Below are 23368 nucleotides of genomic sequence, written 5' to 3'. Positions count from 1 at the left end.
GGGCATGATGGAGGGACCTATGGACACAGGAGGTCCCTAGAGCTAACTTTGTAAACACAATCATGACATACACGCTTCTCTCCAGGGAAACAGGAGCCAGTGTGCTTGAAAGATTTGAAGGGTTTTTTTGTTTTGACTTGGATTTTTGTTTGGTTCGTTATTTAAAGCAGACTACCTATTTCTTGAAATGCTTCTGTTTTGATAGTCTGCTCTGACAAGGTTATTGCTCTCGCCATGAAACAGCCAGCATAGGCAAAAGAAAAATTTTTAGCCATTTCACATAACTCACTTGCGATCTCGGGTACCATTCGACTGCAACAACAGACCTCAGAGGCCTCGGCTCTGCTGGCCTACCAACCAGTCTGTGGCCCAGTTCTGGTATACCTGAACACAAATGCACCTTGTTGACAAACACATCCCTTAAGGCTGCCTTTTGAAGGGGTTCTCTGAGACTGACCCCACTCTACTAAGCTTTTACCATGCCATCGCGTACATGTGGCAATACTGACATATTCAATGTAGTTTCAAAAAGCAAACAAGTGCACGACACCCTGTTAGTCCCCAGTCTTTCCTCTCCCAAGCTTTCATAGCATGAGAGAATCCTACACAACATCTCCAAGATAACTAGGTTCTTCTACGGTCTAGGAAAATTAGGAACTGGGTGAGAGAGGAGTTGTTCACATGCAAAGTGCAGGGAAAATTACATGAGGTCGTCATCTCTGTCCTGCCCTCGAGGCCACGGACTCCTTACATGAGCTGAACAAGTGGGACTTGGAGCCTGCCGACAGAGTTTGGGGGGTTTTGCCTCATTAGTGTCTTTTGAGGCATACAAAGGGAAACAGTCAAGACAACAATCCCTACGGGGAGATCGCTAGGTAATCGGCTACCGTAACTGTATGGAAATGGAGATGCAGGGACAAGGATGTTTTCCAGCACATGTCTTAGTTTGAAATACTCCCTCCCCGAAGTCAGGACCAAAACTAACTTTGACTCATAAATCCCAGGGAGAATTAAGCTTGATGGTCACTGCCATTTGGGCATCACAAAAGGTGTCCCCAAGTGCTCCCTCTTCGTTTCAGCAGAAAACATCCTCTTTCCATCAGGGCCTTCCCCACAAATAATGCCACCACAGCACGCACTGAGACAGCAACACAGGAGAGCTTTTACTTTTTTTTTTTTTCTTCTTTTTTTTGGAAAGCAATTCTTGCCTTGGCTTGTCAAACTTACGCTTAGAGAATGTCTTTTTCTCAAGCAACGCTGAAGCTCCGCTTTCAGCCCCTTCTAACTTCTTGTGTAGCAATTCAAGCAAAAAAAAGCTATTGCTTTAACTTAAGTTTGAGAGCAGTGCCTTCTTGTTTGTTTCTAAATAGTATCTGTCAGCTCAGTTTCTCTATGGGAAAGAAATTTATTCATTTTACCTCAGTACCTTCATCCCCGCTATTTACTACCTGACAACTAGAGCTAAGAGAACAATTCAGTGACGACTCTTTCATGGGGTGGTTGGCTTACAAGTGCCGGGAACAGTAAAAACTCTGCGTCAGTAAACAAAACAGATGGCAAGAGCACACAGACCAGACAAGCCTGCGCAGCGCCACTGCTGTGGCGCTCACTTACACAAAGCAAGTGCCTCCCTGTGTCGGAGCCTCGCTGCTGTACAGATATCTTCCCTAGAGCGTAGCTGACTGACTGTCAGATTTCTATTTCAAGAGAATGAGTAGGAGGAAAAGCAAAACACTTGGTCTCAGCTAGGGAAAGCGTATTTGCTCTTGAAATGTCCTTTTCCCCAGGACACAGATCACACCGCAGCCACGCTGCTTTAAGAATATATAATTTAACATGTAACACTAGTTACAGCAATGACAGTTCACCTCTTTACAAACACAGTGCAACTACCGAAAATGTGTGCGCAATACTTACAAGGCAAGCTATATTACACTCCCGGCTGAATATTACGTGGGCACCAGCCTTCAGATGGGCCAGAACAATGGCAAAACCAACTGTGTTTCTGCTTGCACCAGTGAGGACTTGGACTGACGGGCAGTTTGTGCTTCCCTAACAGCCATACCAAGTACACTTTTACCCGGCTAGGCACACCCCTGTACCCCGCTTCGCCACCTTCGCTAGCGAGACGCTGCAACAAACACGGTACAGCCTGAGTGCTGCGTGCCCATTTCTGCCACTTCCAGTATCTGACACAAAGCTGGGGACACGGGCTGCTCCTCGTTAGAGCCATTATTAACAAGCTCTGGTCACGGCGCTGCGCTAGATTGCTGACCCTCTCACCTAACCAAAATTAACACCTTCCATTTACAGCTTTGTTAAACAATTGCTCAGATTTAATCAGGTCCATGTGCTCACAGGATTGGAAATGCTGGGGATGGATGTGTATGTCAATTATTTCTCTGGAAAAAGAAAATCTTCAACCAGAATCCAGCTCTTAATTCCCTTGTTCTTGTAATATACAAAATAATTTCTCAGGTAACTTCTTCTTTCACAAGGAAATTGGTGTGAAACTTCCAGGCCAAGTCAAAATTTTCTGTCTGTGCTGCAGTTTAAATCAGAATATTGTTTTACAAAAACACTTTCTTCCTTTTTTATAAGAAACTAATAGTCAATTTCTTCAACCAGTAGCAATTTTGCCCTTTCACAATTACACTGCAAATAACTCTAGAAATTCTGCAGCAATTTTATGTATGGATTTAAAAACAAGATGACCAAAATGACTTGAAACATCAGGTGATTAGGGCTTTGGGCTGTTTCTGGTGTCAGATTGCTTCTTATCTACTGTAATTTTAAATACTACATATTTGTTTTACCCACTAAATTAAAATCTGGATTATTTGGCCTCTCTTCAGATTTCCCAAAGGTCCAGCCTTCACATTGCACTATATAAGCCCCTATCTTCAAAATCCTGCTGTTTCCAATATTTACTGAAACACTATTGTTAATATAAACGCAATTAGATTTAAACAGAGAAGCAAAAGGACATATTTCTAGGTTAGATGTTAACATCGCTTACACAACAAAACGCCCAGACTTTTTATGTATGTCAATATCCACATGAGTTGACACTCCTAAGGAGTCATTATACTGTCGTACATGATTTCCGATACACATGCAGAGAACGATTGATAAAGTAATTTTTTTTAAAACATGAGCTGAACCACAGTAGATCTAATATACCTGACTTCCTAGAAGGTCAAAATATTATTTGTTAATTGCTGCCACAGTCACATTCACTGGAAAACAAACTGCTAAGGACACCGACAAACAAAAAACCACCCAACCTGTACCAACAGCCGCCGACTTGCTGAAGAAGCAACCTACGCCACGCCATGTTTAGCTCTTCATGGCAGACCCCTCTGGACAGAACATACATCAAACAGAACTTGACAATACACGGCAAAACACTTAAAGCAGTTTCCCAAGCCATACTTAACATATTAATACCAGCACACAAGCCATTCCAGCATCTCTTAATAGATGCACCCGTAACTGTTATTCTTGCTGACAATATGCAGCAAGTGATTTGGGGAAACTCTCAACCAAACAATCGCATTCTGAGGAATCTGTATTAGCATCCTAATTTTCCCATCTCAAGCGTAGCAACTACCATCTCTAGAGAAAGCGGCATGAAGTCAAGAACAAATCCTTGAGCAACTCCACTTGCTGGAGATTCGTGTTCTACGGTAAATACAGAGACTGTGTTCTTGCTACTTATGAAACTGTTTTGTTCAAATATATGGAGCTCTGAACCCCCTTCAAGGAAATGCCAAGCGCATGACTCACTGACAGGCAGAGACACAGAAGGAGCTTGAATAGCTAGCAAGAGTATTGACAAGTTGAAGTACTCGTTCATTTTAACAATACATTCCATGCAGCAATCTGTCTTGGCACCAGCCAGTTCTGAGGCCTCTGGTGCTACTAAGGGCATGGGATACAAGGCATCACACACCGAATATACCACACAACACCCTTTTTGATGGCAAGAACCAAGAAGCACACAGGAAAAGTAAGCTTGAGCCTCTGTATATGGAAGCGTCTGTCCCTGCACGTAAGGAAACATTTTCTGAAATACCCCCATTCTGAGGCAACTCAAAGACATTGCAAGCACATTTATTTTTCCAGCTGTAACATCACAGCACCAGGCCGTTAACTGCCTATGAGCTGAACAGCTTCAAACCCCTCCTTTCACCACAAATCATTTCTGGATTTCTAGCTCTTCAGCCCTGACATTCCACCTCACCCAGCATCTCCTTGCCAGAGTTATGAACATCACTTCTTTATCACAGCAAAAAATTCATGTTACTTTATTGTCTATGGACACAGACTTATTGATAAGACAATGAATTTCACAGTGATCAGAAACTCACAAGCTGCAGTAACAGCTCAATATCATTAAAGTATCAGAACCACCATGTATGACCCTACATGCAGAACTTCAACGGGAAAGCAAGAGGCACACATCAGGTGACACTGCAATCAGCAACTGCTCCTGCTACATAGTTTTGAAGAAAGCCATTTTATTCCTCAAGTATTTCAAGAGTGGTGACCTAACTGCTCCCACATTTGTATCTTTCACTAAAGAGAAAGCACATTGCTTAATTCTTCAGTTTGTGTTGAGACGTCATAAACAAACAGAGCCATCTGCTCCCAGCAGACATTAGTCTTAAACGCTTTACAGTCTGACATAGCCAAGCCTCATGGAAGAGGCCATCTCTGCACACACCTTCTCATCTGCAGCATCTTTGGTTTAGTCCCTAAGTGAGAAGAAAACTGCAGCAGAGAGGTGTTAAAGCCAAACCGAAGAGTCAGAAAGATCCTCCATCGAGCTATCAGTTTTAAACCCACAGCAGGAATATTTTTTGGTTTTCTACACTCCAGCTCCCCATCCCACACTGCTTTAGAAGGCAGCACAACAACTAGGAAAAACGCCCCAAATGGGAAAATTCCCTGGTTTATGACAATTTAATGCTCGGGCCAATAGATTTCAAAAATGAAGTGTTCTGTCACGTTGATTTCACGCCATCTCCTCAGCCTGAACTGCTGCAGAGACTCTTCAGATATCTATTTATAACGAAATTCTGCAAAACGTTGAGTAACATCTGTTTGTAATGTACTGTTCAGATTACTACGCTTCTAATCAGGTTTGCATCTTGTAGGAGACAATTGTTCTTCCCTCAAATGCAAGCCAGGTGGAACATCTTTAATCGTATAAGAGGATCCCAATCTTCAAGGAAATTTTCTGTGCTGATGTTCTTTTTCAAGACATCCGATTATAAGAGGATGAATTCCCTCTAACAACTGCAGTAATTACATGCCTGCTGCTGGTTCATCATTTTAGGGTATTGCAGGGGTCGTGGAAGAGTGGGGCAGAAGGGCTTTAAGCTTTCTTTGAATTGGTAACATACTGCCACCGTCATTTCAGAACAATTTGCCACATGTCAGGCCCAAGGATTACCAGCACGCTGCAACTAAATCTGCACTATTTCTTTGACAACAGCCAGAGCAGCAGCTGCTGAATATTGTAATGGATTTACACTACTTACCACCTTTATTTTCAAGGACAAAAGTGGGAGAACAAAACAGTTGTGCCTAGTATGCATGGCTTAGACATTCAAGTGATTAGTCTACAGGATGAAGCATGTTATAGAAAAGGTGAAAGGTGACCCTGCTTGCTCTAATATTTGAAAAAAATTTAGAAAATAACTGACTCATTTTGGAGAGAAAAAGCACCTCCCTGGCACAGTGCACATATGTAATTTATTCTTGTGATGTGTGAATAAGTTCAAGTTACTTTGGAAGTATATCTAGAAAAGCTCAAGCCTAAAGATTATCTTGATACAGGGAAAGATCCTGAACCTGCATTCAGCAAGTAGTATGAATTCCTGAAGCCATTCCCAAAGAGAGGTTAGCCAGTAACATAAGCAGTATTTTCAGTGAGAACACATGACAATTAAAATAAGTTGGATCGATAAGTAAACTAAATCTGGAACACTGTACAACAGGCACATCAAGTTGTAGGTCTGAGGATCTTTTAGTTAAAAATTGAAGAACATCAATTGCCAAAGAAACGTGAGCTGATGGCATCAACTGTTTTAGTGTGGTAGAGTAAGTTGGCTCAGGTCTTTTCATCTCTCCTGTGCTTACGTTTGTGGTTTCTTTTGAAATTATAGGGAGCTGTGTTACATTTAACGCTCGAGACCGCAGAGTGATGCAAGGGCTCCAAAATCATGGTAAGAAAGCTTGCAGTGGTTTGAAACCTTGTTAGAAGCAGTATACCGAAAATTAACGAAACGCATAGTCATCACTCATGTTTCTTCATGCCCAAACACCACACTTCTCCACTCTAACACTGTGAATGCTAATAATCAGCTATTGCAGCAGCGTCCTTTCAGGGATGTACTGTGTCCAAGTCACGAGCCGGTTTCCATTGTACTGCTGTGTGGCACACAGCTCGCTGGTTTTCTGCCAGATCTGCACAGCTGTGATTAGTGAGTTACATACCACATCACAACATTGTTCTTATTCTAAGACAGATACCCATAATGACCATTTAAAGATACCACCGAGTTTTCAAGCACAGGAAGTCTGGAAGTCAAGAGGAAGCCACTATAGAACTGAAGTTTATTTCATCACCAGTCTCCACGCAGTCAACACGCACGCAGTGACTGGGAAGGGGTTACCTGCATATGTTAGGAAAAGCAGTGACTTCATGTAGAAGCACTATGCCTACAGTACAGAAGACAAGCATTACAAGCATTCAGTAGAAAGTTAAACAGACGACCTAAACTAGAGCTTGATCCCAATAATACAACAGCTCACTGAGATTCTCCGCAGGAAGACAACGCCTAGCAGACAGCTTCAAGTCAGCACTTGCGAAGAAATTGCCGTCAAAGTTTGCCAACATCTCCACTTCTCACACAATCCATCTGTATTATTTTGAGAGTTACCTTAAATCTTTTATTACTTCTCTGATTTTCAGTATTAAGCAGAGGGAAGCATAAGGCAATCTAGGCCAGTTTAATCCCAGAAGGAATTACAGTAAACAAATATAAGATGGCAAAAGGCCAGTGAGTACAACTCAACAGCAAACTGTAGTATATTCATGACATTTCCTTCTTGTAATTCAGATATAGCAGAATATCTCTCTGAAGTTTCTGAAACACTCAACTTGATGTTAACAACCTATGTTAGAACAGCAGCAGGTTAACACACACTTGAATCTAAAGCTCCTGTTCTGAAATGCTGACCGCAGGAGCCAATTGTTCCGCTGTCACCATCTAGTGTTTCAGGCACTCAAGAACCAGAATCTGGTCTCCACATGTTAGGTGTGTGTCCAAAACGCCCCACTAGTGGCTATTCAACTGTGCTTTCTTCTCTCTTCTTCCTAAGAAGCTTGCTATGTTAGTTTTGTTTCGATCAGATCGGGCATTGTAATTCTTTCTCAGGCTAATTTATTTTTCCAGCTGTTTCAAGTTCGAAGCCACTTCTATCTTCCACAAACATTTAGGCATAAAATAGTGTGTATAGCAAGTTCACATGTAGTACACGAGATCACACTTTTAATATGATACACACAGCGTGTGAGTAACATTAAGTGCTTGTACAGTGTTTCCTATCAATTACAGTAAGAGGAACCCAATAATAGGGTACTTGGTTTCACGCAGCTATTTGCCCTCTGCAGAGCACGTCAAGTGACATGCATGCTGTTACTGGCTCTCCATTCCCACCTGCAAAGAATAAGCACAGAAGCTCTGTCAGATAAGCAGCCTTAGTCCATCCAGCTCCAGGTTCTCTTTTCCAGCGATCCTTGTGGCAGCAGCAGCGGCCTGAAACACACTCCGTTCCAGAGGGAAACTCCCAAGCGGTCACAACTCTCTGCATCCCATGGTCCTTTCCAGCCACGATAAAAGGCTTCAGAATTCAACCTCTGCATCTCCCTTGTCCTTCCATCACCTTCCCAAACACGTGTAAAGGTACCTGATGGCACTTATTTTGCTGGACTACCAGCACCTTATGTTAAGTTGTTTAGTCAAAAGATGATACATGATTGTCACCTTCTTGCTGTTATCGCAACCTTGTATTAGACAAATTAGTTAAGTATTTAGTCAAGTGTTGCTTTCCGCAGAGAAGCCTTAAGCCTCCAAAACAAAAGAAATACTCCGGGCGACTCTACTCAGCTACAGTCCATATACAACAATATTTATGCACCTGAGACCTATGTCACACAGGAAAAGAAAGTACAAAAGCAGAAAAAGATCGTTAACACAGTAGAACACATCTTCAATAGGAACTATCACTTGGTAAGGAAGTAAATTTTTTTATTTATTTCAAATATTCTGTATTGATAACATTAACATTTCATCTCATCATAATCCAAAAAGTCAAAATTCAGTAGTCAGAAGCCGGGGTGAATAGTGATAACACTCCATGTTGGCAGCATAGACATGCTACAGTAACGAAGTGAAACTTCGGCTCCAACTAAAGACAGTCTCTCACCTGAAAGCTGGAATTGAGCTCAAGGTATTAAACCTCTGTTACACTTTTTACTCAGTCCTCTTCCCTTTGTTGCCCTGAGTAAGGTAGGCACATCGTTTATTTCACCATTAAATCTTTTACAGTCCCAAAGAACAAATCAGAGAGAACATATTATACAGAAATGTTAACCACAAAAGGAAATAAAAATATTAGGGACATTAGCCAAGTTTGTCCTAGAGAGCCCTCAACTAGAGATGAGACATGTCTAAGTCAACAGCATTCTCCTTTTCTTGTCTTAGAACACCTCATTTCAAGACATCTCCAAGAACAATTCCATGGGAAAAACAAACCAACTTCGAAAAGATATCTCCAGATCTCAAGATCAGCCATATCACATTTGTTTCATAAGTGTAACACACTGTTAACAAGAGTGATGAATACCTTACTTGAAATCAAGCCAGTATGTACACTTGTTGCAATTCCAGTTACGAGTAATTAGAAAAAAAAAAAAAAGACTACAGAAGAATTTCTTTTCCAGCAGAAAAAGTAACACAATTCACAATCAACACTTCTCATGAAGTTTGGTTTTTCAGCTGTGACTGAAATTGATTGTCTTGATATTTTTTTCCCCCCCTTAAGACAAGATACCTCTCCTTGTTTTTTACTATGTCAAGAATCAAAGCTTGGATTCAAAGTAACAAAAATAAATCATGACATAATAAAGCGAAGCCATTCATTACAATCTAAGCTATATTATAGCTATCTGAAAAACAGCCATCGGCAAATACATTAAGACCTCAGGTGAGGAAAGGAAAAAAGAAAACAACCTCTAGACACATGGTTATGAACACTGAAAAGAAGAGACTAAGCGCCTGATGGTCACCGTGTCGGATCAAGTGTAACTATTACTGTCCATTTTGCATGTGTGTTTAAGCTCACATATAAAACAAAGCAACCTCTTGAATGAAGACTCTAGGGTAAATCCTTCTAATCTGCCACCTACAGAGCAAACATTCCTTCACTTAAGAATTGCTTTCACACTGTCTCGAACTACTGAATATTGGTAAGGTAACAGAAGGTAAAGTTGGCCTTTCTGAATGACCGGGGGGGGGGGGGGGGGTGGGGGGGTGTGGAACTACGGACACAGTAATAGATCAAGGAGAATTAATTCAAGTCTTTCTAATGCCCGGAGAGGATACAGATGCAGAGGTATTTTTACAAATTGCCTTGCAGAATACAACAGCATTTTTTTGGTCACTCTTCTCCACATATCGTACAGGAGCACTAGCGAGCCGAGCATCAAGCAGCCCTAGCAGACAATCTTCAGAATGCAAGATGGAAGCAGAAGGAAACAGGGATGCTAACTTAGGTTGACCCCAAGTGGTTTATTTTAAGGCATGTTATCTGACTTTTTGAACTTGTATAAGAATAATTTTTAAAAGTCATGTTAAAGCACAGTTATCACACTTAGGTAGGCACCTAAGTGACTCCATAAGTAATTAAAGCTCTTTCTACCATCTAACTGTTTCGTAGGCTTTACTTTGCCACAGGTACAAAAAAAACTTAAAGTGCTGATCATGCTAATGTTACAACTGGCAATTAAGTTGCAGGATGATGCAGTTTCACTTTCACAGTCAGTCAGTGTTTACATATGATGCTATTTTCACTTCCATCAAAGGTAAAAATAACCCAAGCTGAACTGAAACACGATAATGAATCCCCCCTCCCTTCAAATGTACAGATAACATAAGCTATTTTGCTTGTTTTAACTCAGTTTGTACTGAAACTATGCATTAAATGCAGCAAAACCTTACAGTCTCAACTTGGCTGGATAACCGAACTAAAGAAACAGCATGAGTTGGAAGCAGACTACACGTAAGCAGCACAATTTGGCCTTAGCAAGTAATTTGCCTTTAGCAAAAGCACTGTTGTTCTGTACAAGCGATTCACGTTGCACTAGTCCAATGTAATTGCACTGCGAAGACGACAGAGTCTGTACGCTGTACAAGTACCAGGAATTGGATACAGAAATAGTTTTTATTGGAGATAACCAACATACTAACAAAATATCTTCGACCCATCTGCTATCAAGAGACAGGCAACACCTTTATCATTCTTTGGTCTTTGAACCGGATGTACATACTTCAACAGACACATAAATATATATGTCTATGTATACACACACACATATATATATGAGGTAGTGATGTTACAGATGTAACTTGCCTGGGTGTGAAATGAAAGGAACAGAACCAAAGGGATCTTCAGGAGGAATTTTCTGTGGAGCAGAACGTGGCTCCACATTCTTATCTGAAGATGCTCTCCTGTCCACCAGCCTGTCTGTAAAAAACAAAGTGAAACAGAACAAAAAATAAAATAAAATAAAAATGGCAGGTCTTACACCTATGCAGTTATCTACTGTACAGGGTGAGGGGAGAATCTACTCCTGATGAGGCATTTTCTCAAAATATCCTACATCTTGAATTCACAGCTCTCAGTCATTTAGGAAAATTCTCCTACCGTTAAATTACGCTGTCCCACCAAAAGGAGCATGTATTTGGTGACGGGATGCTTTAAATGAGGCTCTCACCCACTTTATATAAGCAGCCTATGCACCCTGTAATAGGAAGTACTAACCCTCTGTGCTCTTGACGTCCTGAAGTCAGGATCACTATGCTTATCTAAAACATGAAATCATTCATTTCATACAAGTTTAGGCCAGCCTTTGGCACAAAAGAGTAGATTTCACAGTCACAGTAAAATAACTGGAAGTACTTTTTATTAAACTTGTAACATGTTAGTTACTCAGTTTTTAGTATCAGATAACATTAGTGTAGTGTCTGTTTTGACTGGTCTTCAACCCTTAGGAGACTGGATTTGGTGGCGTTTGGGGTTATATTGTGCAGAGTTTGGTTTGCTTGGTTTGTATCTTTTTTTCCCTTCTTATAAAGAAACAAATGAAAGGTTTTTAATGCAGTTCAAAAATTGAGTGACTAGAAATGGTGAATACAAGTTTTTCTGTCTAAATTCTTATTCTAACATTGCTGGCAACTTAAGATCCAGACCATCTGACACAACCACCACATTGTTACTCAGGAAGGTTGAGCAAAGCCCATCAGGCACTTAGCAATACCACTGTGACAAGCTATTCCACCATCAGCTAGTATCTTACACCCCCCATGCAGAACACACAGCATTTAGCTTCCCCCCTTTTTCACAGCAAGCAGCTGACCTTCCAAACCATTTGCAGCACAAGCTTCTTGACCATTTACCACTGCAGAGATGCAGCTCAACTGTGCCCTAATTACATACCAAACTACCTGCATATTTTCTATTCAGTCCTTCAATACAGCAACCAGGAAGCTTTACTAGGACAACCATCAGGGACTAGAGAGCAAGCTCGTGTACTTCAGACATACACCTGTAACCCTGCGCACAAAGCACAAGACTATTGAAATTACACACCATTTTGGACAGACAAGTGTTGTTTGTCTTCAAGTGACTGTAATGCCAATGGTCTTACTCTCACCTACTGTTAAGACTCTCCAAATACATACAGGTAGGAGTTGCTCCATTACAGGCAACCCTTCTGAAAATTTAATCCCAGCTGGGGGCTCCTAGTGCAGGACGTTAAGTAGTTTCTCTCCCCTCAACATGCACATACCGAAACCGGCTGGGACTGATGGACCCAAACAATATTATCGCACAGTGACAGAGGCACGCAGAAGAGAACAGTAGCAGAGATGCACAAAAGACTAGCAGCTATATGTTTTATACCATCTGTGTAAAACTGGGTATTTTGGGTTGGTTTGGTGGGGTGTTTTTTGGGGGAGGTGGGAGGGAGGGGGGGAGGTGTTTTGCTTTGCTGGGTTCTTTTTTCTGTTGGTTTTGGGGGTTTTTTTTTTAGTTTTGTCTTCTAAGACATGGATGTGACCTTCAACTTACATCTTTACAAACACAGACTGAGCGAGGGATGCTTTTGTTCTATTAGCCATAGTGTCTTGCCTCCAGAGGAAAACCAGTTGAGTGCTGCACAGCTTGCAGGCAACCGAACTCTAGAGTAACTTTTAAGGGCGCAACCAACTTGAGCTACCTTTGGACAGTCCCTACAAATGCTGGCATGCAAGACTATGCATGTTCAAGGCCCCAGACAATCATCACATCTTCCAGCTTCAGCAGCAGGGCTAGAGATAGTGGAAAACGAAATGGATGGAAATGCTAACCATGCAAGAAAAACAAGGTAAATTGAGTAACTACAAGGCTGCAACTCCTCCGTGGCACCTAGACACACACATACTGGGATACATTTCTCTGGAAAATCAAGTTGACAATTTGTCAATTCATCAAATCTAAGGCTATTGGAAAAGGACGAGCCATTTTTCCAGTCTTCTGAAGCACAAGTGTCATTTGTCCACCTTGTAGTAAGAACCACTTCTCCTTATTAGAGAGCATTTGAGAAAAAAGAGACAGTGATGCTGTGTCCAGCTTCACACAAGCGAAAGTAAATCCAGTGGGACTGTCAGTATTGGACTTCGTTGTGCTTAAGATGCAACTTCCTTAAAATAAAGATCCAAGTTTTTTTTTCCCCCCTCAGTGAATAATCATACGAATGCAGCCCCCACTGCTGCCACAGACACCATCATGTGCCACGTGGCATGCCAGACCCTTGCATAGAGAAGTGCAGTTATTTAAAACCACGAACAAGGAATCCAGCCACTTCCGGTCAGGTGACACGCCCAGGATGCCTCAGGACACAGCTCCCTCAGGACTTGCTGAAACACAGCGCACAAGGAAAGCCTGCTGAGAACCACAGCTCTTTCCCGGACAGATGGCCTAGGTAGCTCCTTCGTACTGTACGTACTGCAGAGGAGATGGGCACGGAGCTTTGTTGGCTCTGCACGCACAGGTGAGTCTGCTGAAGCACCAAGATGATTCGGGGCCTGGTAAGACTCTTTGTGCAATTCACTGTGAAGGCTGTGTTGCTATTTTTCTCCTGGTGAGAAAGATGACTCATCTCCTTGACTCCCAGTTCTGCACAGATTGTGAAGTGGTTGCAGGAGCTCTTCTTAAGAAATCCATTTCTTCACAATGTTGTCACAACCCCAGCATCACGGTACTGCTTCGGGACCATCATTAATAGCAATGATTACAACAGAGGAACAACAGTGTACACAAGAACCAGGAACTCCACCCTGTAACTCCATAAAGCTCTCCACAAAGGTGCTCAGCTGAGAACTTTTCATTCAATTGCACATTACATTTTACTTCAACTGTCATGTTTTCACTATGGAAACTTTCCCGAAGTGTAAGCAAGGTATTCTGTTCTATCAGTTTGCTCCCTTTTTAAAGGGCAGGTGATTAACCATCACAGCAATACCCATCACTATACACACTGACGTTAAGCTACTAAAAGCGTAAACCAAATGGTAATATTACCCTGACAAATTACGACTGCATCTTGACTAAATATAAACAAGCTTTATTAGAGGATCATGTATTACTGTCACGAACACAAATTTAAATGTATTTGACAGTTTTTATAATATCTTCAGTTTATGTATAAAGCGTAAGCTCAACAACAGAAACCAGGCTTTTGGAAGTGAAAAGAAAGGATTCATGTTTTCAATGCTATTCAGCAGCCTGTAACGTCGCAAAAAGACCAACTTCTGTAACACTGTACATGAACTCTAGACTATGGGACAGCAACCAGGTTTTGTTACAATAAATATAACAATTTATCAAACCTGTATCTTCAATTCTCCTTCCTCTAGATGGCTAAATGATTACCCGTCAACTCAAAAGTTGAGCAAAAAAATTACTAGAGTAGTAAAACAGCAGTGCTCTCGTAAGCGATAACCTACATAAGCCTGTATCCTTAAGGTATAATCAGGAAGTATTATGCAGTTGTAGACCATTTTTATAGATATGAGGCTTAATTGTACAACAAATCTCCCAGTTTCTCATTAATGCATCTAAGTTTGAGAAAGTTCCAGCAGACAATATTAAGTACCAATATTTCTGCTTTGACTGCAGTAAAGGCACCAACACCTCAAGGTAAGTTCATAACATTTTTGGAACAACATACCTAATATCAAAAAGCAAATTTAAAAGCTCTCGGAAGTCTTTGATGAATGTATCTATGTGCACACACAAAACACACATACACTGAGATTCAAACTAACAATGCTCCACCTCCATGGGGCCTCTAAGAGAAATCAAGCCAAAAGGCCTAAGAAAAGCTGTAACTCCATCTCATGTTATGTATAACCAAGCCTGCCATCTAGTGTACTACTGGTCAAGTGAGTATTTTCATATTTAATCGTATGTTTTCTGTATTCAAGTGACTAAAAAACCCTAATGCTGGTTACTAGGAAGCAAAACTATGCTGTTATGCTTACTTTTCAGATACAGCATATGAAGCTTATTACCACATGCCACTCTCCTGTGCATTGCATGATCTTTACTAAGATGTAAGCCAAAAACATGCCTAGGCAGATTTCATCTTTAAAAGCTTCAGACTATTTTCACAAATGTAGTACCAAAGCCAATAATGGAATTATACTAGTAGTTAAATGTTAATTCTGCTAGAGATTTAGAGACAGCAGTTAGCAGCATTTACCTCCAAGTTATTATAACCTTTAAGTCTCACCGTTTCCATGCAATTCAGCATTTTGACCAAAAGGGTTATCAAGCACTGGAACAGGCTGCCCAGAGAAGTGATTGAGTCACCATCCCTGGAGGTAGTTGAAAGACATGTAGATGTGGTGCTTGGGGTTTAGCGACAGGCTTCGTGGCAATACCTTAACAGTTGCACTCCACGTTAAGGGTCTTTTCTAAGCTAAATGATTCCATGATCTTCTATTTCCCCAGCTTACTATAACCAGCCTATTGAGCTACTCCAGGTAAACGTATCTCTTCTACACCATTTTCCAGCTTTTTTGTAAAGCCCCTTGAACTACGTCCTTGGTTAATATCTTCATCGATACTTTTATTTCTTCAAAACATGTGGCTTACCCAAATCAATCTCATAAAACTTACCATAACTAGAGCCAGCAGCCTAACAGTCAGCTAAAGATTCCGGAAATGGGGAACGCTGTGCTGACCTTTTGGTTCAAGCTAACCTCCTCCAGGTTCAAGAGGGTGTTATTTAAAAAGGCTTTTAAGGCATCATTTGGAAGCAGCATGCCTTAAGATAATTAATTCTACTACTACATAATTTCAGATTCTAAACTTGAATTCAGAAAGAATGCTTACGTTTCAGCTTGTACATTAGCCATTTACCCCAGCTAGCAGTAAGTCATTTTACTCTAATATGCAAGCAGGCTACATCACATCTCAAAAACAGGAATCTTACTCGATGAACACAGAATTTAAATGAAAACCACCCGGTGGAATTTCACAGAAAATCAACAGTCACTCTCCTTATGGATTAACAGGTAATGCACCCATCTTATTCAGCTACATTTAAGGACACAGAAATCGAAGAAGACAGACTCAGCTGAACGCACAGGGGTTTGGTTTTTTTTTCCCCAATACTTCACAGGCAATTTTACTGCATTTTTAATTGCAAGGAACTTGCTAATCGTCAGCCAAGTACATGCAATCTGGCTTTTGACACGGTCACATCTTACAAGTGTCACTAATAAATCTGATCTTGACCAAACCAGTTTCAGGAAGAGCATCTAATGAGCATATGTTAAAGCAATTAGGAAAAGGAAGTAATTCCAAGTAAAAACCATTGAGATAACTGGCTTCAAGAGGAAAAAAGTTTATTCAACTATTGCCATATCAGAACAATAAAGCAGCCCTTACACGTAGCCACTCATCAAAAAGGACATTACAATACATTAACATAATGTAATAGATAAATTTTCTTTCAGGCATTTTCAAAGGACATACCAGACCCACATAATCTTCTGCTCTGGTGTGCAGGAAAAGCTGGAAAGGAATGAAGCAAGCGGCCAAACTTATCTTCCTATCTGACAACATACCTCTGCTGTTCAGAGCTTCTTGACAATAAAGGTGATACAAGCAGTAGTTAAGAGCTAAGATATTACCATTTCTGCAGTGTTTGAGCCAGTAACTACCAATTTTGAACAGTGAGTTCGTATTGCGCACATTTGCAAAAACTGAAGGGAAAGAAAGAAGACAGCCCCACTCTGCCCTCAAATGCTCAGAAAGAATTTCCTATACACAGGCTGCATGGCCCTTCCACAGACAGGTGTTGGAACTGCTGAGCAACCACAGAGCCCTTATTACTGCGAAGTAAAATAAGCCTTCAAGCGTCCCTTACTTGATCTTAGCAGGTCAAATTCTCTGTCCAGCAGCTCCTCCTCTGTCAACTTGGAAAAATTGTCCTCTCCAAATGGGTTCCAGCCTGACATATCAGGTGGGTTATTGATGCTCTGCTTTGGGTAACTGGCAATCGCTTCAGCATCAGGAATACCTGACCTGTACAGTCGGTTGACAGAAGCAAATAAAGAGAAACATTACTGGACTGTTTATCAGGGGAAAGTTAATTACATGCTTCATTATGCCAAAACACTCAAATTAACACATGCATTGTTGGTTTATCCCAACGGTATCCAAAGGCTAATTCAAGGGAAAATGGATCACTTGAAATAGGCAGTTTGATCGCATCATTTCTGTACGCAATCCTTGGAATTTTGTTTTTCAGTTCATTAGCCGTAGCCAAGGAACAGAATCCTTCGTTAAGGTGACACGCAAGGGCAAAAACTTCATTTCACCTGCGATCACTTCTATATTGCCATAGGAGACTGCCTTGTCTTCCTCAAAAAAAATTCTACTCAATACATTTGAATTTTTCATCCGTTCTCTTTACTTTCAAAATCTTCCTTGGCAGACACAAAGTGTCTTTGAATCCTACACCCATCCAACTGATACAATTAACTTGATCAGTTGATATCACAGCTTCTACTTGTATTAGTCTTACCTACACAGATAAGGAAACCTTTGACCAGATGTGGTTTTCCTTTCGGTCACGTTGTAGCAAACAATGCTTACCACTTCTGTCTGAAGCAGGCTAGAAAAGCAGCAATCAGCAAGTTACTGCATGCTAACTGCTCTTCTCTTTGCGCTTCACCAGGCTCTGTGGGTCACACCTGCAGCCCAGCTCAACATGGTACTATGTCCTCAGGACAAGAAAAAGGGGAAGGGGCTCTTCCTGCCAGCTGGGTGCTGCCGTCCCACAAGACTATTGGCTCTTTCTGAGAGAAGGACAACATGCAACACAATGCAATGCTTTTAGTATGTGAAGGGAAAAAAAACTCACAGCCTATTCCCTGTGAGTACAAGAATTCCTGATTGTTAATAACAACCATTTTACACACTGCAAACCATTGCTAATTCAGTCATTGACGTGCAGCTAAACAGCAGGATTAGTATCTTCAGCCAAACACAGAAGAGAAGCTGGAAATACACGTATTTACTTCCTGACTGGAATGATTCCTGTCAGAAATTACTTGCGACAAAAATAGTCTAGCAACAGACCTGACTCAAGTACAGCTGTTAAGTCTCAGATATTGGCATAGAAGCGCAAAACCAGATTCTCTGCTAGGGATAGCACTACCTAATTCCCGAGATACAGCCAAACTGGTCACAGTGAGATGGGATATCAGTGCAGCCTACACAGGGAAATATTTCGCCTTTTACTCTTTCAACACACTCTAACCTAGAAGAGGTTAAGAATGACAGCAGCATCTGAAACACCTAAGCCACACTATTAACTGCAAGCCTGTGTGTCACGGCTGTCTGCACCGAAGACTGCAGCATTCCCACAAATGCAAAGGGCTTCTCTTGCAACATAGTGTACTAGGCACCTATGTAAATTTATAACCTAGTTCATAATATTAGTGAAAGTGGACCAAACCGTGATTTTTTAAATATTATTTTTAAATCATTAAAAGAAGGGGGTTTTATCCCACACACTGTTTTTCATAAGAATTCATGGGAAAGTCATTATTTATTTTACTTTATTAAGCAAGGCCAAGTCCACCAGCCCCTGCAAAGGGAACATATCGCTAATGACAAGTATTAATACAATGGAGTACACAAGTCAGACCTCTGATCAACAGACAAATGCATAGGAACACCAACGATAAAGCCTCTGTAGAAGTGTTTGAGGTGACTTTCACACACCCATAACCTCAGTCAACACAGGCTGCTGATCTTCCTAAGCTAAGTGGTAATCAGTCAGTTTCTGGAATAAGTCTATAAACAGTAAAGAAGTGGAACATGGGTTCTTTAAGAAGTTGTACAAGGCTCACCTGTTAACAAGTGTCCAACTTCGCTTCCAAAATATCTGTTACCACTGAACAGCAACTAACCAACTGCTTTAAGCAGTACCTTACTATCGAAACAAGTTATCTCTGACAAAAGGAGTTGGCCGTGCTCACAGTAAGTGACCCTTGGGTACATCTGTGTCAGAATACTTGCCTGCTTGCAGAGTAAGGAGAATCTGCCACTGTTCCAGCATGCACTGGAAGTGACCCAGGGTAGGAAATTAAGGCTGGTGAGAAGTCTTGTGGAGAAGTGATATATTCAGGAGAATGTGCCTGTTGTGACCGCTGTTGCTGCTGAGCAAGCATCTGCTGCTGTAGGACAGCCTGCTGATACTGCTGCACCTAAGGAGGATAATGATCACGTTACTAAAATTCACATGGGCAGGGTGAATCTATTCTGTTAAGTAACAGTGCCTGCCTTGCAAACGCACTAACAGGCGCCACACTCCAGAAGAGCTTGGTAGCTTCAGCGGTGAACACACCTGTCCATTACACAGGTGAAAACCAACTGCCCTAACAGGTCAGACATACCATTTTTCTCTTACAACACATTGCCACTTAGCTTTTAGTAATTATTGCAACCGAAGTATATGCTACTGCAACACTAAGGAGTTAATTTTCATCATACCCTGTTCTTAAAAATTTATAATTAAAATTTCAGGACAGTTTCTCCTGACTTGAAAAACAGATTACGCCAGGTAGCTGTCTTGCTTTTCAAGTAGGAATTTGATGCCACCATGTCTGCTATCACTTCATAGCATAACATACATTTGTGCTTGTGGTCACTACTGGAAACCCTAAGCACCAAGTATGTTTCAACTTAATATATACTTACTTAATTTTAAGTTTGTGATCTATTCCATCCAATTAATATAGAACTGCAACTCCAGAAAAGCTTTCACAACCAAGTTAGGATTAACCTTTTTTTTTTTTTCCCCTAAATGAATATCATTTTAGACGCTGAACATGACACTATTCATCACATCTACAGCTCATTACAACTACTCACAAACTTCTCCTACTGCATCTTTACAATAGACTTACATACACAGCACGTATTTTAAGATGGTACCACCTACATTCTATTCTTGACATACCATAGCGGGATACTGAGACTGGGAAGGTTGCTGCTGGTACACCGACTGCATCAACAGCTGCTGTTGGACCATCTGCTGGTGCATTGCTTGTTGATACTGTAGTTGAAAAGAAGAAAAGAGCTTTAACAAGTCATGACTCCCCTTTTGAAATGTCCAGATATTTACAAGAAACATCAATTAAAATACCACTTCTGTGACTCGACAGCTTTTTTTCAGTTAAGACATAACCAAGAATCAGCTTGCAATTCAGTTGTCACGTTTTAGTGTCTCTGTGTTTGGAAGCTTTTCCTCCCCCCCCGTCCGGATACCATCCTGTTTAACAAAAAATTAGACTACGTATTCAGCACTGTCTTTTCTAAGGCAGGCCAAATAACTTTCCAACTTCCGTAATTTTCACCAGTGCTGAGCCCCCTTGGAAAATACATTGGCTGTGCTTTAGAGAATAACCTGTCTCAAAACAGGATGAAAAGCAAAAGTAATAGAAATAGGTGTCTTGGGCAAGATCCAAAAGCTCTTGTCTGACCTAGGCACTCTTCTATTAACTTTAGAGTTACTTATGCTACCCAAGTAAAGCAGTTTTACTTGACAGTATGCAATATGGTTAGTGCTAGAATATGTGGTATCACTGAAAAATCTGGGCAGACAGAACAGCTACAAAGAGGACGCTCTTCACTGACCAAGAAAAACTGAAAAAAGCAAGAACTGCAAAAATACCATTCAGATGCTGCATGCTCAGCCATCTACTGCAAGCATAGCATCGTCCTAGATAATTCCTAATGTTTATCTCAAGCACATTTACACATACACAAAGCCTTTATTGGGACCACACAGCAGTGATACAAAGCAAGCTGGGATTCAGGGTCAAACCATAAACAAGACAGCACAAAGAAAGCTAGTTTTTAGGATAAGCATTACAACACCTATGTAGAGTCTCATCAGTGGTAAAAAAAAGTGCAGGAGCCATGATCCCTTTTCTCTCTCTCTCACGAGGAAAAACCAGGCAGCAACCCCAGAGAAGTTCAAGTAGCACATGATTGCAGGCATTACTGACAAGCGTAACGCATGTCTCTTAGAAACTTGTCCACAGATTTGATTTGTACCTGCTGAATATAGGCATCCTGAATGGTAGGTTGCTGCTGCTGGTGATGTAAATGGTGTAGCTGCTGTAGTCTCCAGTCCCCCTGCTGCAGCTGCTGGAGAACCCTGTTCTGCTGCGGCGGGTGCTGGTTGGTCCCTTGGGACTGTAAGATTTCTTGTCCATTCCCTAGGCGTGCGGTTCCTGTGATATTCAGGCAACACTATTGACATACTGATCTCTACAGTTTAGCTAGAGAGCTCCCTGGCAGTTAGCCTTTTTATTTAACACCTCAAGGGGAAACAGTTTAACTTCCCTTCCCAGTCTGACAACTAGTACAGCTGGTGGTTACTGAGTTCAGTTGTCTGAAAACACTTCCAGGCCTGTCAATGCATGACTTCTACTTACAAGATGTGGGAAGCTTCCTTTGGTCTCACAAAGAGAAAGTTGGGTTCAAGGCTTCTGCTTTACTACCGTCTAGTATCTCAAGCCCTACAATCCTCAAAGATTACAATTTTTTATTTATTTTTTTTTTTTAAGGGAACTATTGGCTTACTTGTTAAATTCCCTTATAAACAGAATACCTGATTAATTTTGCCATTCAATTGTTTTTGCAGCCTTATCAGTAAGCAGTTACCAACAGAGATCATTCTCTCTTGCATGCTGTATTTATACTCTGAAGTGGCCAGGAACCACCTGTTCCTTGTCACAACAGGCAGTGCTTCAAGTTTGATGTTATTTGGATCCCATCTAGTTGAAGTTGTTTACACCTGGACACAAACATTCTCCACAGGCTTCTGAATGGGGGCTTTCCCCCATAACTTCCCTGAGGCTACTCTTCCTGTACTGTAACAGACATAACACCACAAAGTGCAGCTAGGAAATTATTAATGATATAAATGAAAACCATTTAAGTGAATACTTATCAGACCCATAGCTCTTTTTGCATAAGGTAAAGAGTATCTCAAAGGAACTTTTGAAAACCTGTTTCCCTCAGCTGTGTCTCCCCCAGTTACTCCTCTATTGCCCCCCCAGGACCATGTGAAATGCATCGGTCAATCATCAGAGAAGTGCAGCTTTTACATGGTTCCAGCCTACAAATAATACCAACATACTATTGATGTCTCATGACCTATTGATGTACTGGGAAACTATTTTTCCTACTAGAATAAATGGAGTTTGTTGCGGAAGAGCTCAGTACTTCTAGTGAATTACCTGAAAGTCAAAACATAGCATAAACTTCTCTCACAGTCCACAGTGGGCAAGTTAGTTCAAAAAATCAGTGTTAAGCGCAAAAATACCTCCATTTCTCAACAATGCATTTAGGTTTTTGCGGCACCTAGTCAAACTTATTACTTGCACATTAGAGTCTTTTTGAAAGGATCGAGATCTGGGTTTTGGCATATAATAAAACCAGGGTAAATAGAGTTTTAAACGTCACCCCTACTAGAGCAAGAAGGAAAAGAAACACAAAATTTGTTCTTCACTTATTTTAATCCATCCTTAGATTTTTTTTCAAGTTACCTTTCTGCCCACGATTACCTAAGTCACCAGGAACTTGTACTTTGACTGGAGTTGCTGAGCTCTGGATCGTCAGCACACTAGAAGTGGCAGTGCTTGAATTGGCCTTTGGTCTCTGTCGCGGTGCAATTGAGGTTTCTGTTGGTCCAACAGTATCTGTTATTCTGAAATGGCAAGTTTTCCACAGTAAAGACTTCATTAAAAAAAGACCCTCTTGAAGTTAAACATGATTTCTCTCTTAATAGCTCAATTATGTCTTAATCATGTGCTGCTTTACTTCTGAACTGGGTTTTATTAACTCAAAATTTGCTTCCTAAAATTCCACTCCCCAGCCATAGGATAAATGGCTGCTGCAGAACACCATTAACAAGGAGCTGTACAACAGCCTTATTCCCAAGGAGACCATGGCACTAGATGAATTTTCTCTCTTTAGAAGCTTTCCTCAGTTCACAGTAGCGAGTGAAATTTATGTGCAGCGCTTGACTCTGCCATCCTACAAGTAGAGACGATTGCTGTTCAACATACAGGAAATGAGATTGAGAAAAGTCTTACCTATTAAATCAACTCATTTCTGCTTATTGTTAGAGATTTAGCCTCTAACATTTGTAACAACCATGAGCTGCACAAAATATTTGCGTCTCCCCTGCAGTATTTCAGAGCTGTGCAGTAGTCTGCTGGAGTAATTAAGATGTTGAAAATCCAAGTACGTTTGAGCTTTAATCCTGTTATCACGTTATAGTAATGCCTTTTTATAACCATCCAACTGCTGGAAAACGCTAATTCACTATCTAAGCTCCAGTACCTAACACCCTGTATTAGTTCCTACCGTATTGTATCAAGACACCATCTGCCTTAACCTGCTGTAACTTAGGGCTCTCAGGAGAACATGATTT

General features: G+C 41.0%; 1 protein-coding gene across 3 annotated transcripts in view; it reads right to left on the bottom strand.

Annotated features, from left to right (window-relative positions):
- BMP2K (BMP2 inducible kinase) overlaps nucleotides 1-23368 on the bottom strand; it is a 63697-nt gene that overhangs the window by 5417 nt on the left and 34912 nt on the right. The window contains exons 10-15 of one of the 3 annotated variants that reach the window (XM_064450761.1): nucleotides 22497-22639; nucleotides 20980-21158; nucleotides 19880-19975; nucleotides 18937-19124; nucleotides 16775-16932; nucleotides 10708-10821 (exon numbers count right to left, since the gene is read on the bottom strand). In XM_064450761.1, coding sequence (XP_064306831.1) covers nucleotides 10708-10821; nucleotides 16775-16932; nucleotides 18937-19124; nucleotides 19880-19975; nucleotides 20980-21158; nucleotides 22497-22639 — 878 coding nt within the window. Of the gene's footprint in view, nucleotides 1-10707; nucleotides 10822-16774; nucleotides 16933-18936; nucleotides 19125-19879; nucleotides 19976-20979; nucleotides 21159-22478; nucleotides 22640-23368 lie in introns of all 3 variants that reach the window. The other 2 variants (XM_064450760.1, XM_064450762.1) reach the window with 2 other exon arrangements.

This window comes from Phalacrocorax carbo, chromosome 4 (assembly GCF_963921805.1).
Source record: "Phalacrocorax carbo chromosome 4, bPhaCar2.1, whole genome shotgun sequence".
NCBI classification, from domain to species: Eukaryota; Metazoa; Chordata; class Aves; order Suliformes; family Phalacrocoracidae; genus Phalacrocorax; species Phalacrocorax carbo.
The sequence above is the reverse complement of the archived record's forward strand: the minus strand, read 5'-3'. Positions and strand labels throughout refer to the sequence as shown.